The 15876-nt window shown below is 38.2% G+C and overlaps 2 protein-coding genes across 4 annotated transcripts in view; one reads left to right on the top strand and one right to left on the bottom strand.

Moving 5' to 3' along the window:
• Positions 1-15876, top strand: part of PHKB (phosphorylase kinase regulatory subunit beta) — a 198366-nt gene that overhangs the window by 35201 nt on the left and 147289 nt on the right. The gene's annotated exons all lie outside the window — the stretch shown is intronic.
• NETO2 (neuropilin and tolloid like 2) overlaps positions 1-15876 on the bottom strand; it is a 32223-nt gene that overhangs the window by 10335 nt on the left and 6012 nt on the right. The window contains exons 2-7 of the mRNA XM_057375672.1: positions 9982-10038; positions 8387-8527; positions 6335-6583; positions 4237-4281; positions 4020-4147; positions 566-794 (exon numbers count right to left, since the gene is read on the bottom strand). Coding sequence (XP_057231655.1) covers positions 566-794; positions 4020-4147; positions 4237-4281; positions 6335-6583; positions 8387-8527; positions 9982-10038 — 849 coding nt within the window. The remainder of the gene's footprint in view (positions 1-565; positions 795-4019; positions 4148-4236; positions 4282-6334; positions 6584-8386; positions 8528-9981; positions 10039-15876) is intronic.

Below are 15876 nucleotides of genomic sequence, written 5' to 3'. Positions count from 1 at the left end.
ACAGGGCTTTGCTAAGGGAGCACATGTGGGGTCCTTAGAAATGCAGCTGAGCATAAGGGAGCAGCTTGGGTGGAGGGGGTGTAGTTCCAGACCCACAAGTGAAGATAGAGCTATGGACAGGAAGGAGAGTGAGACTTTCCAGGATCAGGCATGTTTTCTAGTCTTCTGAACATCCAGCCTGGGCTTGAGAAGAGCCTGCTGTGTGTCTGGCAGGGAACTGGGAACTGGGAGCTGGTGAGAGAGCACACTTTAGTCCTACTGTTGTCTTTTTGCGATAAATCTGTGCTCAGTTGTAGAGAAGGATGTCTGTGAGAAGGACATAGCCTAGAGCAGTATTACTGAATTGAAATGGAAAATAAACCCTGTAAGAATGGAGGAAAGCTTTTCCTCAGGAACCATCTTACAGCTGCAATAAAGCAATTATCTAATTTACCTGCTAGTATGTGAAGGAAATGGAAACAACCTTTTTTGTGTATTCCTGCTGTGTAATATACAGCTGAGGCTTTCCCTAAAATACTTGAAGTACCCTGATAGCAGGAGAATTGACATTTTCAGATCTACTTACGATCCACAAAGGAAGTGAAGAGCATCCTGAACCTGCTCAATCTGCTGCCTTCATCTGCCCACATCCGTACCACCCCTGTGCCTGTCTGCAGCGTGACATCRTTGGCCACCGTGCTGCAGAACTTGGCCTTCAGGTTCTCAATAGAACTGCTCCCATCATAGACAGCAACGAAGTTCCTTTTGCATTCATTGGAATGCTCCATTTGATAGTCCAGAAATCGCATATAGATCTGTTAGAAAAGAGAAATTGTCTTCAGTAGAAGAATACAGAGAAGGGAGTTTGCTTTCACAGCAAATCTTGAAGAAGGTATTTTGTTCCCTTACACATATATGTTATTCCCAATTCAGAACACTTTTACACTTACATTTTCTCATTAGGTATGGAGTATTACCTAAAATTTGTCTTGGGTATCTGTGTTTCATTTTTCCTGCTCCTCAAAATAACCTTTATKTAAAAATTTACTTTGATTTATTTCTGCTCCCTTTGGAAAAACAGTACAAAGTACCACATTTGCTGAAGAAATCCCCAAGCAGCTCTGCTAAATGTGAAGTCTGTTTCTCTAGAAGAGATATAAGGAATGCATAAATGTACTGAAATAATTTTAAGAGTATTTTGACTTTTCCTTTTCCTTTCTTTTTAATTCATAAAAACAATGTTAAAACATAAGGGAAGAAGTCTAGTCAGAAAAGCTATGAAGCAAAGTAAGGAAATTAAAATTTATTGCTTCAGAATGAAAGCTAATTACTGAACCATAGCTGTGTTATAGAAGACACAAACCATGAAGTCAGGAGTAATTTGAATAAAAATGGAAATGAGAGAAAAGTAAGCTGGCTATGTAGGAAGAATTAATAAATTTAAGCTAATCTTAATACTTCTAAAAGCAGAAACCTAATCCAAGGAAAGGCAGCATATGCGTTRGAACGTGCAGCACAGAAATGAGAAGATTGAGATGGTATTTAAAGAATAAGTAAATAATTTATTTTGCTGGAGCAGGAAACTTGTGCAAGATTGTAATTCAGTTAAAATACCATTAACACATCATAAGCCTTTTTTAATCTCTTCAGTGGCTGTATTGAAATTCTGAAAATTCTACTGAAAGTTTTGAGATATGAGACCAAGTCACCTAAGCAGGCTGCAAAGGCCATTTTAGACACTAAACTTCCTGGAGATCCATTGTGTTGACAGAGAACAGCTGTGTCCAGGTGGAGGCTGAGTGCTCCTCCCCTACCCATGAGATCTGCCCTGTTCCTTGGATCAGCCTGCGGCTCTTTGAGTCCCACTCCCAACYGCCTCTCCAGCCCAAACTGTGGATGCTAAAGAGCTTCTGCACACTGAGGGTTCTTCTGTATCTGCCTAAGGACTCTCAGACTCCTGCCTGGGTGGCAAACAGGAATCAGGGCAGGAGAATCCCACACGTGGGCTTTATTATCCACTTCTGTGCCCCTTGGCCATAGCTTGCTTTTACCCTGAGTGCCAAAGCCTTTTAGAACTGAATTATGTAATAATTCACTGAAACAAAACCAACCACCTGKGAGGGGTTGAAAAGAGATGCTCCCCCCCACCCCTAACAGGCTTTATTGAAAACACGGTAAAAGAGCACAGGGAARGACAGGTGACACTTGGATCCCCTGGCTTTTCCTTCCCAGTGTTTCCAGAGGCAGGCTGGCCAGCCCTGCCTGCCCTTGCACAGTGTCTGAAGGTGCAGCCTGTGCATTATTAGCTCACATTTCATCTCACTTTTTGAGATTTTCAGGATTTTTTTTTCTGTTTTCTTCCCAACCCCCAGTGATTTTGTTAGATTTACYGCTGGAAATGCTTAGCTACATTGAGAACCTGTCTTCCATTGATGACTTATCTCAAAAAAATGGATGTAAGCTGCAATTGCTAGTACTTGGGCTGAGAGATGGCATTCTCTTTTAATGATTGACTTCATATATCTGCTACAAAATTACAATGGAGACTAAAAAAAATTTAGTACACTTTTAGTAGAGCTATTATTTGTATGATAACAAAGGAATAATCCCACTAAAAGTGCTCACCTCTTCACAAGCTCCTTTGGATTAATGTGTTAGGCAAGTACAAAAGGTCCTTACTCTTACATTACATTGATTATTCTGGTAATTTTATGAAATCTGGAGGTAATTTATTAAGTATCTGTTATACAGATTTTAAAAGTGCTTCTATTGCTCCAGTTGTGTCAGGTTTAAAAGTTTATTTTTATTACAAAATCAAATTGAAGAAATTAAAAATGTCTATGCTTATTTTTCTCAAGAGACTGCACCATGTCAGATCTAATGGATTTTATCATCACAATTCTGCCTGAATTGAAGCTTGAGAAACCAGTGTCAGAATACTAAGAATTATTTTTCTGTAATGTTTTAAATCAATAATTTAGGATGATGATCTAATTTCAGGACTCACCCAACTATAACTCTGCCTTCTGGCAACATTCAATAATTTATTTAAATACTTAAGCACAAGACCTGGTGCACTCAAGTGGCAATGTGGAGAGAAAATGGGTTTGTTATTGTTTCTGGAAGAACTGCTACTATTACTTAGACTAGTATATGGCTCTTGGGAATTGACTCACTTCCTCMAAGGCTCAAATATTAATGGACTTTTAATTTCTTTCTTGTCTTCTCCTCTTAATATCATCTTCTTGTTTACTGTCTTACAATGCACTAGCAATGTGGTTAACAGGGCTGCTTGACTATTAGGAGTGTGTAAGAAGGCAGAGGGAAGGTTTGTTATCTTGGCAGCTACTGCTTCAAAATATTTTTTAATTTTCATGTGTGTGMAAGTAGAAGGAAAATTAAAGTGCTATATGGAGAAAAATATGTGCTTTTCTGTGCAACTTATATTTAGTGGATATAATTCTGAAATGAATATGATTTGGGCTATAATTACTTTATTTTGGGCTTGTGAATAGGATTTAATTCTTCTCTCTGCATAACAAGGTAARGCCTTTCCATTTAGTTCAGACTGCTGATGAAAGTGGGGTTTAGGGTGCTGGATTGGGAATTAGATGGGAGAAGCAGGCACATGTTCTGTTGACTTTGGACAGAACCAAATTCTCCAATAGAACCRCTGGAGGCAAAATGTTAAAACTTTGGCGGTGAGATATAGTGCAAATTACGGAAGATGTCAGCCAGCATTTTTGCCTGCAGTCTTCCAATAAAACCAGGATCCAAGTCAAATGCCCCTAAATATTGCTGCTTAAGCAGTTATCACAGTTATTTGGTATGTGAAGCTTCAAGTAATAGGAAGTCAGCAGTATGGACCTGTCTAAGTTTAATTTCAGAAACAATTCTCTCTTGGGATTTCCTAAGCCACTGCTACCTGAGTCATTTCAATGAAAGTAGAACATGACACAAATCAYAGTTAGTGACCATTACCTATTGCCAATGTCATGGAAACCCATTATATACTGAATTATATTAAAAAAAAGCCCTACCTTAGCATTTGGAGTAGCTTTAATTGTCCATATACAGTCAACTGCTTGTCCTGGTTTTGTTTTCCCTTCTTGTTCTACCTGACTGGAACGTACTATTCCATCAGCTCCTGAGAGCTCAAACTGGCAGTCTAGGGAAAAGATATACCTTGCTGTCAGATGCAATATGACATTAATTTAAGATTTCATGTATAAAGAAATTGTTACTGTAATACTATACCTGGGATGGGATTTAAAATACCTCCTAGGTAAGTGAAGTCAGGATCTGTAATAGAAAGAAGTCATGAATCACAAGGGCTATCAGCGCTTGAGAATCACTTCCAGGTTTAGTATTATCTGCAGATTATGCCCTCTTTTTATTATGTCACAATATAAATTGCCAGAAAGTTTACTGAATCAATTGGAACATATAGAGACAAACTTTTTTTAGATGAGAACATTATTCCACAAAGATTGACCTTATCTGAAAAAGATAATTCTATCTTGACAGCTCAGATTTCTAGCATAACACCYAAAATTACTATTCAGTTTTTTGTTCCTACATTATGTTCTCAATATAACCTATGCTGGTTTTCACTGAAATCACTGGAGCTCCACAAGACTACAGGGGATCTTTCTCTGTGCAAGAAGCTTATTTATTTTATCAGACTGCTGTCTGTATGGTTCTGAACAATTTGAACTGAGCTTAGCAGAATMTATAAACACTTGGAAATTGCTAACTGCTTTTAAAAAAGCATGTGAAGAAGGACAGTTCAATCCTAARGGTACTTTATGCTGGGGTATCTATGTCTGTATTAGGCCCTGTAGAACAGCTCTAGACATGGTGTATGAAATGTTCTATGCAAAGAAAGCACTAGTTCATGCAAAAGTACACACATTTGGTGCAAAATTATTTGCCAAATGAAAGTTCAGAAATTGGCTCTTTCTGTGAGCCTATAATTTTTTTTCTTTATAGGGAGTTTATCACTTCCCTTAGAATGTCTCAGTCCTGGGCTTAAGACTCAGCAGAGTTCAGGGCCTTCTTTGCCCTCCTCTTATTTATTTATCTATAGTGAAATCTATGATCACTATTTGCATAATTCTGCAAAGTTTTCAACCTTCTTTGTAAACTGAGTTTTTATGAAGCAGCTGTATGTGCATGTTCCCTTTTATTTTCAGAAGTATAAAATATTTTACCACGTCATATAAATGTAGAGGAAGGAAAAGAAAAATATCAGTCTTTCAGTTGTTGCAATCTATTGTGAAAATTAGATATTGTTTAAATGTATATTTAAAATTCCAGCCTGGAACTGTGGTAATTTAGTTTTGAAAGAGATGTTGATGATATGGCTTTGGAAATGGACTTAGCAAAATCCATATGTACAGTCCCAATGAAAACATTTTATCATGTTATTCCCAGTGGTCTGGTCACCACGTCAATCTGAAGTTTCRAAGTCTAAATCCCTAAACAGTAGTATATAAACATGAATAGTGTTTTCATGTGCTGTAGGGGTACATAACAGAAAGATAMCATTAAGAAGTTAGGTTTGTGTATACGTTTATCGAAGTAGTAGAGCTGACAATTGTTTATTGTCTTTTGTCCCAAAGGACAATAAAATGCTGATAACTACATGTGTAGTATCTCTGAAGTACAGTAGTCAAGCATTGCACAAGGACACCAGGTCAAATTTTCATGTAAGAAGGATGCCCTGCCAGGTTTAAACAGCCCCACAGAGCTGATGTAATTTTTTTTCTCTAAAGGCATTGTCAGCTCATTGGCCTCTCCTCTGTACCTGCAAACTGCAAAGAGCAGTTCTGTTGTCTGAGCCAAGGGCTGAGGGAATCCAGTTATACTGAGAGCTTGGACTGTGCAGGTATTTGTTCTGGGGTTTCAGAATGGAGCTTTAAAATGTTTTGCATCTGGCTGGAGTGCTATTGTAAAGTTGCTTTGGGTGTTTTTGTCCAGTGCCTTATACTCCTAGAAGAGAGGCAGCTCTTTGTCTGCATAAATACTCTTTCCTTTCCTACTTCTAGTGGAACTGGTACAAGTTAGAGCAATACAGAAGGATGCTGCTGATGACTTCAGCATGAATGAGCTCAACTGTCCTCTTCACTAGCAAACCAAAGCCTGTAATWCCCTTCAGTCAAGGTTCCCCAAGTATTTTTGGCCATGTACTCTGCAGGATTAGCAGTACTGAGACTGTGACTATCACATTGTCACTGTGCCTTCGTAAGTGCTTATGCTGAAATGCAGCTCTTGCCTGAGAGCACAAATACACCCCCAGAGTTCAATGGGAGCAGATGATCATTAACTCAGTCAGAATTTTAGACATCTTTACCTGGTATAAACGAGTACTTTGCTTGAAATCCCTTTCCTTCCAGCTCCTCATCAGAAATAAACTTGATCCACATAAATCTCCCTGTTGATCTAATTAGAGCAGGACTTTTCAGACCACAGTAACGATTAATGAGAGGGGAGAACCCGAAAGGTCCATCTCGAACCTCCAGATGATCAAACCGACATTCAAATGAGGGTTCTATGTAATAGGGCTCATCAAAGGTCAACTCAATTCTTTGTCGTGGAGCAGCTAGACATAAAAAAATAAGAGAAAAAGATTAAATTAATATCTAGATAAAAAACACAAAGACATGAAGTAATGAAGAGACAGGCCTTCCAAACAGCAAGATAAAAAAGAAACCAGAAACTTCTCAAAATGTCCTGCAGTCAAATTTTAAAAAATTTGAAAAATTAAAAAAAAATATTTTCTAAAATGTACTTTGGCATAGAATCTTACAGATTTTTTTTTGCTTGCTTGACCTTCATTGTTGAAAATTCAGGAATCACATTAATGCAGCACATATAGCAGATATTAACATATATGCAAAGGTATTCAAACAAAGTTTAATATTAAGATATAAAAACAAGTGTTCTATGAAAGCAAAATACATAAAAAAGGACAAAACACTGAGCTATGCAGAAAAGAATGGAGAAGAGGAAAATAGGAAGAGCTACTTGCCATTTATTAAATGTGAAATCCAAATTTAGAGCTCCTTTCCCAAAAGACATATTTTATTAGAATATTCAGAGAAGTGTAAGTGCTTCATCTATGCCAATAATATGCAGATGGCTACAGCTGTTGTTAAGTCTGAGCCAGTGGCAGCCTAACACAAGGATTCAGATCAGAGCCCAAAATCCTGACTCTCACATCTGTGGTTTGGATCCCAAGACTTTCTCCTGTATCAATGGCTTTAGTGTTCCTCGTTCTTGGCATTGGCTGTGCTACGTGAACATCCTGATCCTYGCTGGGATCTGGAGCGACAGCTCTGAGGAATCACACGCTGCCTGCTTTTCCTGAATGCAGAAAGGATTTACTCACAYGTCTCCAACCCTCCCCTCAGACCTTCTGCCTCACTCACACGAGCTCCACGTGTTTGTAGCTGCTGTGCATGTTGGCAGTGGTCTGCATGAAGGAGATCTTGGCCAGACATTGTGGAGGGCCTTGGCCCCACTCAGGCACCTGCAGKGTCTGTGCAAGGACTGAGGAGAGGTGGGAGCTGATCCTGTGCYCCAGCCCTGCAGCAGGACAGGCTGGCTGCTCTCTGGGGCACTCATGTGCATGTGAACAAGCAAAAACGAGTGCTCTGGGAACCACTACTSTACTGCACAAATAAAAACTAACCAACCTCATTACTTGAAATATTTCAATTAATTGATATGAATCTGATGATTAGGCTGACTAATATTTTTAGCTGACTTCAGTGCGTTTTGGGTGCATTCTAATAAGAGGAAAAATAATTGGAGTGTCTCAAGTCTTGCAGCCTTTATTTAAGATATTCTCATTGGAATATGGTTTTATTCTAGTTAATGACATTTTTTTGTCCTCACCACATTATTTTAATAGTGACCTCAGCAGTGCTAAAAAATCTCAGTATTTTTAGTACAGTGCTATGTCAGCCAGATGTATCTTTTTTATTAATGAAGGACGGCATAAAGATTTTCTGCTGGTGAGCTAGAATAATACAGTACAGTATGAAATAGTTTTCGTGCTTTGCAATCTTTTATCAGTGATATTAAGATAACAAGCTACAATTTTTATCTTAATAGTTCTGTGCCTTCATAGATTACAGTAGATCTGCTGCTGCTTTTCTTGGCTGTGAGGGTATGTCTTATACTACATAGCTAACTTCTTAATCTTTGCATTTCTTATTTATTTGTTATTTTTACTTGAGAGAGCAAATTTAGCTTCTTGTTCAAGTAAATGACCGCAGAATTCATTACCAGTATGGCAATGCAATACTTTACAGCAGTGTTAGATGACAGTTTTAACAGTCCAAGATTTTCCGTGTAACAGTAAGATTACAGCACAACAAAACAGAACCACAGCATGTACCTTCTAAGATATAGATGCACTCTTGATTGGGTGGGTACATGTTCGGGTAGTTTGGTGAAGAAAAATGCCCTCCATTGCTGGTCCGGACCCAGTTGTCACACTGGGTGGGAGGAATGCGATTCACTCCAATATTCTGCCCACCTTAAGCAAAAAAAAAAAAAAAGTGATCAAAGTAAGTTTCTTCTGCTGGCATGCAGATTTGATATTGCAAAAGCAAAACTCTGGCATGACACTTAGCCCATAAAGAAAAAGTAATTTATTTTTGTTTTTGTTTGCAAACCCTCTTGTAAGACACTCATCAGTATCTAYCTAGGAAAATCTCATGTTTAATTTTGTGGTGGGGTATATTCTAAAGATATAACAGTTTTTGAATAATCAGAGATCCTTGGAAAGGAAGGAGATGGAGTAATTTTTTTTTTTTTTTTTACTCAAGTCAGTTTAGGTTTTTGATACTCTTCTAAGTGAAACAGTCACAGTGGCTGCCAATACCATTGCTTATGTCATCTCCGTTCCAATGTAAATATAATCTGAAATATTTGTCAGCTTTCACRGGTTTTGACCTTGATTCCAGATTATGCTATCCTTAAGAGGGGTRTCTATTTACAGTAATTTGCTGGAATACAGAATGTTTATAACAGAATGATTTACAATATGCAAATGCACTAAATACAGCAATGATAGTTAATAAGATTACTAGCAATAGGTAGATCAAGGTCTCATTTAAGATCAAAGCTCCTCTTCTGGATGTACAGTGAAATGTRTTTTGTGACTGAGATTATGCAGTTTAGTAAACTAATTCTTCACGCTGGACCAGTCACAGGAGCGTGGTTCAGATGTCCTCATCCAAGAAGGGGATGGGAATAGGGTGATCTCTGACATTCACAAGTACCTTTGGCCCTTCTCTTTGGTATCAGCAGAACGGGAGAGACCAAGACACAGGATATGTGGTTTTCAATAGATATTTTTTAAATCTCACAGGGTGCTCTCATAGTGTTATTTCKGTTTACACAGTTTTAATTTGCAGACCTGTGTGAGGACATCCATGCTGGTACAGGTCTTAGATGCCTCCAATAAATTACATCACCTTCCACTGGTATCTTGACAGCTTTTTGATTTATGGGGGTGAAAACTCTCTCTCTTGCAGAAATTTTTCAAGGAAATTCTGTAGGTGGCAGTTCAAGGAATTCTTCTCTCTTAAGTGTGGGTAATCCCACATACGAAAAAATAAGGTTTSTGAATTTGATTCCTTCCCCACTCAGCAAGCTTCAAAAATGTTTGTGGGTGGACTATTTGAAAAGCTTGTTGTCAGATACAGAAAACATGAATTTCCGTGGTGGTTTCTTTCCCACCTATAACATCTAAAAGTGTAGAACTTTACCTGGGAAAGTGAAACTTCCATGTTCTTTGTGACTAGATGGCTTGAAACATTTGGGAGAAAATGCAGYGAATGGGGGAAAATGGAAAATACTACAATTCATATTGGTAATTCAAAAGCCRTTAATAACAGAATGCAAACATTTCCCTTATATTGCTCAGTTAAAAATTAAAAAGCTGTTACATTTTTGTGAGAGAAAACCATCAAACTAAAACTGTACCTTGTGTCTTCTGTGCAACAGCAATGCCTTCCACTACCAGGATTGTTACAAGCAACACTGGTGAGAGAAATTGGACAGGAAAACCATCAGTAATTCTTCAGTTACAGACCATTTTCCTCATGCAAATCCTGGCATCTCCAACCAGAACAACCCAGAACATACAAAAATATCTAATTTATCTTTTCACTTTAGAATTTCAACTTATGAAACCAGTGCAGACTATGTGCACTGCTGGTCCTTCTTACACACTTTCTTGAGGAACCTGGATGAGAAGAGCAAATTAATTGTTTGAGGGGACTTTGTCTATAAAATTTTATATCCTGAAACAAGATGTTTCACTGCTATAATGATCCATATTTATCCTAAAACTCTATTGGCATAATGTGTGCAAAAGATGTCTTCAGCTTCCAAGAAATTAATCCGGACCACAGGAGACACTGCATGGTCTTAACCCTCCCCAGATTTCACAGAACTGTGCTTGCAGGACTGGTTGTTGTGCTGCTGCCACACAACACCAGGGATTTCTGCAAATGATGAGGCAGTTAAAAATGGAAAGATGCAAATTGTGGCRATGAAGAGCCTCCTTCCTTCCTTCATGGCTGTTTTTGGCCTTTCCCTTACATTTACACATTCCCTGCACCCAAGAAACACCAGTATGAACAGCACACATGACAGATTCCGTATTAGACAATCCATCAGCAATTTTAAAGTGGGCTTAATGTTCAGGTTTTCCTAAAATGCTTTGTCACCTAAAATTGTTTGGGATTACCAGGAGGGAGGAAAAGAATGAAACAGAGTATATTAATATGCCAARCTTCAGATCTTTCATTTGCTTCCATCTTAAGTATCTCTGAAATTCTGGACACATCTCTTACAGAATTAGCTAAGCAAGCCTGGACAGAAGATGGCTGAGGGGAGATAGGATACAAGTTACAAAATCASAAGAGACTGAGACTGAGAACTGAGCAACTACTACTTGTCTCTTCTAGCAGAGAACCAGGGTGTGTCAGACAAAGTGAGCAGGTGGTGTGTTCAAACTAAACGAACATTATTCTTTCTTTTTTAAAGGCACATTCTTGATAACACATCCTTAAGGTAGAAAATTCTATTTCAGAAACCCTTTAAGCTATAAKTTGTTAGAAATCTGGGATGTATTTGGGGCAAATATAATTTGCTCTACTTTTATACTCTTTCTGCTTTTRTATCTCTCTGAAAGAAGATAGCAGGCTAGACGGACCTTTGATGTGACCTGGTATGGCCTTTCCCATGTTCTTAATCTACTTGTCAGGCAGGCATGGCCTTAGCACTGCAGGGCAAAAAACAGATTTCAGCAGGAATTTTATTGTCACATTCAAGGTTCATTTTATTTTCCCAGTTTTCCTGCCTTGTTGCTCAGGCATTTTAGTGGCTCAGCTGAAATGGCATTTTCTCCATCTGTGGTTTTCCCTGTGTTGCTGCTGAACTTTGAGCCCTTTAGAGTTCCAGAGTGAGCATGCACTGACTGTGAACTACAGTGATCTTGATTCAACTCCAGATGCTCCTCTAACGTTGGCATRGATATATTATCTTGGGAAAAGATAAAAGGAATCAAAGTCTGCTCCTGAAAGTGTCCATCCAGCATTTATGTTTTATTATGTATGTTTCTGCTGCCCTTCCTTCTCTCTACCATGTTGAAGCAGACTGGGTTTCATTCTGAAACTTTTCTCACCAACAACTGCTTTTTCCTGTGTAAGTCAGGTTCATAACTGTGGGTGTTTTCTAAAACACCATATGGGTCTTGCAAACAACTGCTATGTTCTTAGAAGCTTATTTGATTTTTAAGGATGGATTATATTAGAGTAGGTGAAGATTTAAGTATTTTTACATTGCCATCCTTGCAATAATTCTGCATTTTCATCAATATTAATATACTTAAAAATATACTAACTGTCATTATCCAAATACAAAGTATCTGCTGCTAATCACTGCTGACTCACCCTAGACTGAAAATTCCTCCTTCAGAAAAAAAAGCATCTAGCACCTATTCCTGGTATKCAGGTTATGGATGTTCACTAGTCTTTAAAGCAAATAAAGAAATATCCCATCTTTATTAACAYATGATTGACGTTAGTTTTCATCTGGTTTTACTTTTTACTATTTCTTATATAGGTAATATTATTTCAAAATTATTTGCAGTTTATTTTTGCAGGTCCTYTGTTGAAACTGTACACTGAAAAATCTGAGTTTATGAGTTACATGAACTTACAATGCATTTGTACTCTTGAGATCACTTGTCCCTAAGAGAGAATCTTGACAGTGGTTATAAAGTTTCTTTGGGCTTTTTCTACACTGGTTTTGAAGCAACACTTCAAAGTTGGCTTTTATTGTTAAAGGCACTTTCCACAATCCTGTGTGAATCATGTGTCAGTATGTTCCATTGAATTCATCTTTCTTAAAGATGTGCTGTGTCCACCCTCTTTCAAGGCCAGAGAAAGCTCTGTAGAACTTGTGCTGCTTCTCAAACAACAAAATGAGCTTGGACTTTTTTTCTTAAAGGAWATGCACAGAGAAATATGAGTGAAATAAACATGTGACTAACAAAATGAATGCAAATAGTCACTTTCAAGGAACAGGAAAAAATTGAGGGTTTGTTGGTTCGTTTTGGTTTTTGTTTAGTACAGCTCTTTACTATGGCTACAACTGTTAGAGTATACATTTTTTTTAAAATATCAGTATGCATCTATGTTTATTTCAGTGATTGTAGTGATGGAGACATTAAGAATAGATGTTCTGTTACACTAACCATTGATCCTCTCTTGCTGATGTGGATAAAGAAACAAGCCCCCTAAAAGGACTTCAGAAAGCCTGATTGGCTTTSACTAAAGCTGTGCTGTTTCTATAAATAGTCCAGTGCCTGTATGYGTGTAAGTGCAAACAAACGGTATATTCCTGGCAGAACACTATGGATGTGCAGGCAACTGCAGAAGATAATGGGCTGAATATTTGTCTTCCTTTAGTCATGTTATATGGATGAGTGGAAATAGTCTGGGCCACCTTCACTTTGTTCCCTGCCCTTTTCATCCTCTTCATTTTTAATCTCGTTCACCTCTTTCTTGCCCATCCTTCTCATGCTCTCAACAACCTTTAAGATGTATTCAGAGTAGCCCAGGTAGCAAATGTTCCAGGTCTTCCTTTGCCACTACTTTTATCCTRGGTGACAGTATGATAAAGACAGGAGGTGTCTCTGTCTAAGTCTGGATGTGTGCTGTCCTTATCTGTGTAACATTGCTGGCAAAAAGGTGCAGAGGACYTACCTGTTCTACCTGAGAGTACTGGGCATGATTGCCTGAGGTGGTGTTGCCTTTAACTGAGTACACTGACATGACACAGTATAAACTGGGAAAGCAAACAGGAGTTTGGGGGCTGAAAACAAGATCTATCAATATTCGGGATGAAAGGAAAAGGAAAAAAATAATCAGTCAGGGTATTTTTAGACCTTTCAGACTCTTTCTATTAACCCATTTTTCTGTGCATTTTAAAAACAACAAAGCAATCTCCTGGTGTCCTAAATCCACACTACTTCCTGGAAAAATAATTTAGAGTCTCAAAGACTAATTTGGACAATACAAATCCGTACGAAGGAAGATGTCTAGGGAAGAGACAAATCGTAGAGGATGGTGCAGTGGAGAGCTAGGGCTGAACCAGCGTCCTGGTACTGCATGCAGGGACACAGACACAGCAATTAGAAGAGAYGTGAGAAACCAAACCACTTTCACTAAGCTTAAGTCTTGGAGCACTTCCAGAAGGATGAAGAATGATCTTGTTATTTCTAATAAACTGCAATTCAAATAGTTATAATGCACCTCAACTTACAATAGGACACAGCATGCCTCTGCTTTTTTCCTCTTTTAAAGTCTCTTATAGATCTCTCAGACATGACTGTTCTTCAGTGTGGATGAAAGATACGTCTATGCTTAACTCCATAGTCTTTCATGGTATAGGAAGCAGAAGTAGTGAGTGAAAATGCCACTTGAACATGGCTTGCTGATGTGATCAACAGCACACACAGTGCAGGATTGCATGATTGCACTGAATATCAAAGGGATGCAAGGGGAGAGCTGYGTGTTTTGGTTATACTGGAGGAGTATGGTTAGAATACTACCAGAGGATACTGAGCTATGGGACACTGACCTTATCAACGTAAAGACACTTAGGTGACAAATGTAACAAAAATTAGTGCTTGTGAACCTTACACTGAGCTTCTACTTCATGATCTGTACCCTGCAGAAGAGGCCATCATTAARCCAACAGCAGCACAGATGCCGAGGCAGAGATTGAAGAGCTTCTTTTATTCATGAATCTGGTATTTGCTCCAGACTTGTATTTTATGAATTATGGTKCATACTTTGTACTACCATTTAAAGCTCTGATAGCTTTTACCTGTGTGAGCATGAACTAGGAATAAAGAAAAAGCAGCAAGCTTCTGTCTGTTTTTAAAAGAATGGATTTTTCATTTTCTTCTCTTCTTTGCATGAAATATTTTAGAWCACATAGCCTGCAGACAGCTGTAAAAATTTTGAAGATTGAAGACACTAACTATACAGTGGAAGTTTTTACTATTCTGTTGTTGAAGTAGGCTCATGGAATAATATAAAAGAAGCCTCTGAATTGRTGTAATAAACTGCATTGTTTGTAGGAATCAAGATGTTCTTTGTTGGCATTTATTTTTTTAAATAAATATAAGCTAAAAAAAGTTAGTTTCTGCATTGGAGTATATATAGACAGGTTCATAAATATATGGCTCCTATTTCTCTTTAAAAATGAGAATAATATAGTTAGTTTTACAGCAAATGGGTGCTCAACCCAATACTGAGAAAACAGCATGTTGCTTAGAAAAACAAGTGCTTTAGGCTGCAAATCTGACATATGCTTGTAGTTTCTGGCATGATGCATTCTTGAGATTTCATGGGATACAGTGCAGCTCTGAGCTCCCTATGATATGTGTTTCCTTTGCTCTTTCTGCATGCTCTAGGGATCTTCAGAGAGACAACAGATAGATTTGCTGTGTGGCACTGAGAGCAGTGTCTGTCTTCAGTGATGACAGTGGGGGATCTATGCATGCAGGGCAAGCTGAATATCAAACTGGGGAGCAGTCAGGCACAACTGAGAAGCTGAGGGGAAAATTCCAGCRTTTTTTAAAATAAAGACTTCATCATTTAGAGTATTACACATTCTTAGTATAGTGATAGCCAGAATCCTAGGGATAAAAATGACACACTTTGCTTTAAGCAGGATTCATTGGATCTCTGCACTCTGCTCCCTGGATCAGGGAGCACCTTGTACACACATAGTCCAGATAGATGGTAATTGGCAACACACAGGTCATGCATGTTGGAAAATCTTGCCAGGATGCCTGCTTCTTTCTGGCAGACCCAGCCTGGAGTAACAAATGCTTGATCTTAATTATATACTCTGTTTTGCCTTATGGGTATGATTCCTTTGCTGCGTACTCTTCTTAACCTAGCTCCTAATTTGCCCTGTGTGCTAAAATTAGCGTTACTTTCAGCAACTGCTCATCACAATGTTTCAGCTATTATATCCATTTTTTYACTCACATGTGTCTAAACATTAATATTAGCTATTAATGTGCTGGGAAATTTATGTCATATCCTATCCTATTCTCTGGCCAACATAAATTACACWTATTTTGATTGCTTGTAAGGACAAGGATTAGTTGCTGCACAAATTCAAAGTGATTGATTGACTGGTAGGTGCTCTTGTAAAGAACTTGTGCAATTTTGACAGGTAAAGTGTCCAGACACTTTGGATTTCACGTAGTTCTGTGTGGATGGCCATTTCCTTTTCTTTCAAAAAGCGTATTTAGTGCTTTCGGATTCAAGCCATTTTTAGTTCAGA

Source organism: Malurus melanocephalus, unplaced genomic scaffold (genome assembly GCF_030028575.1).
Source record: "Malurus melanocephalus ecotype Western Australia unplaced genomic scaffold, MMel_1.1 scaffold_254, whole genome shotgun sequence".
In the NCBI taxonomy this organism is placed as follows: Eukaryota; Metazoa; Chordata; class Aves; order Passeriformes; family Maluridae; genus Malurus; species Malurus melanocephalus.
This window is presented reverse-complemented; position numbering and strand designations above follow the sequence as displayed.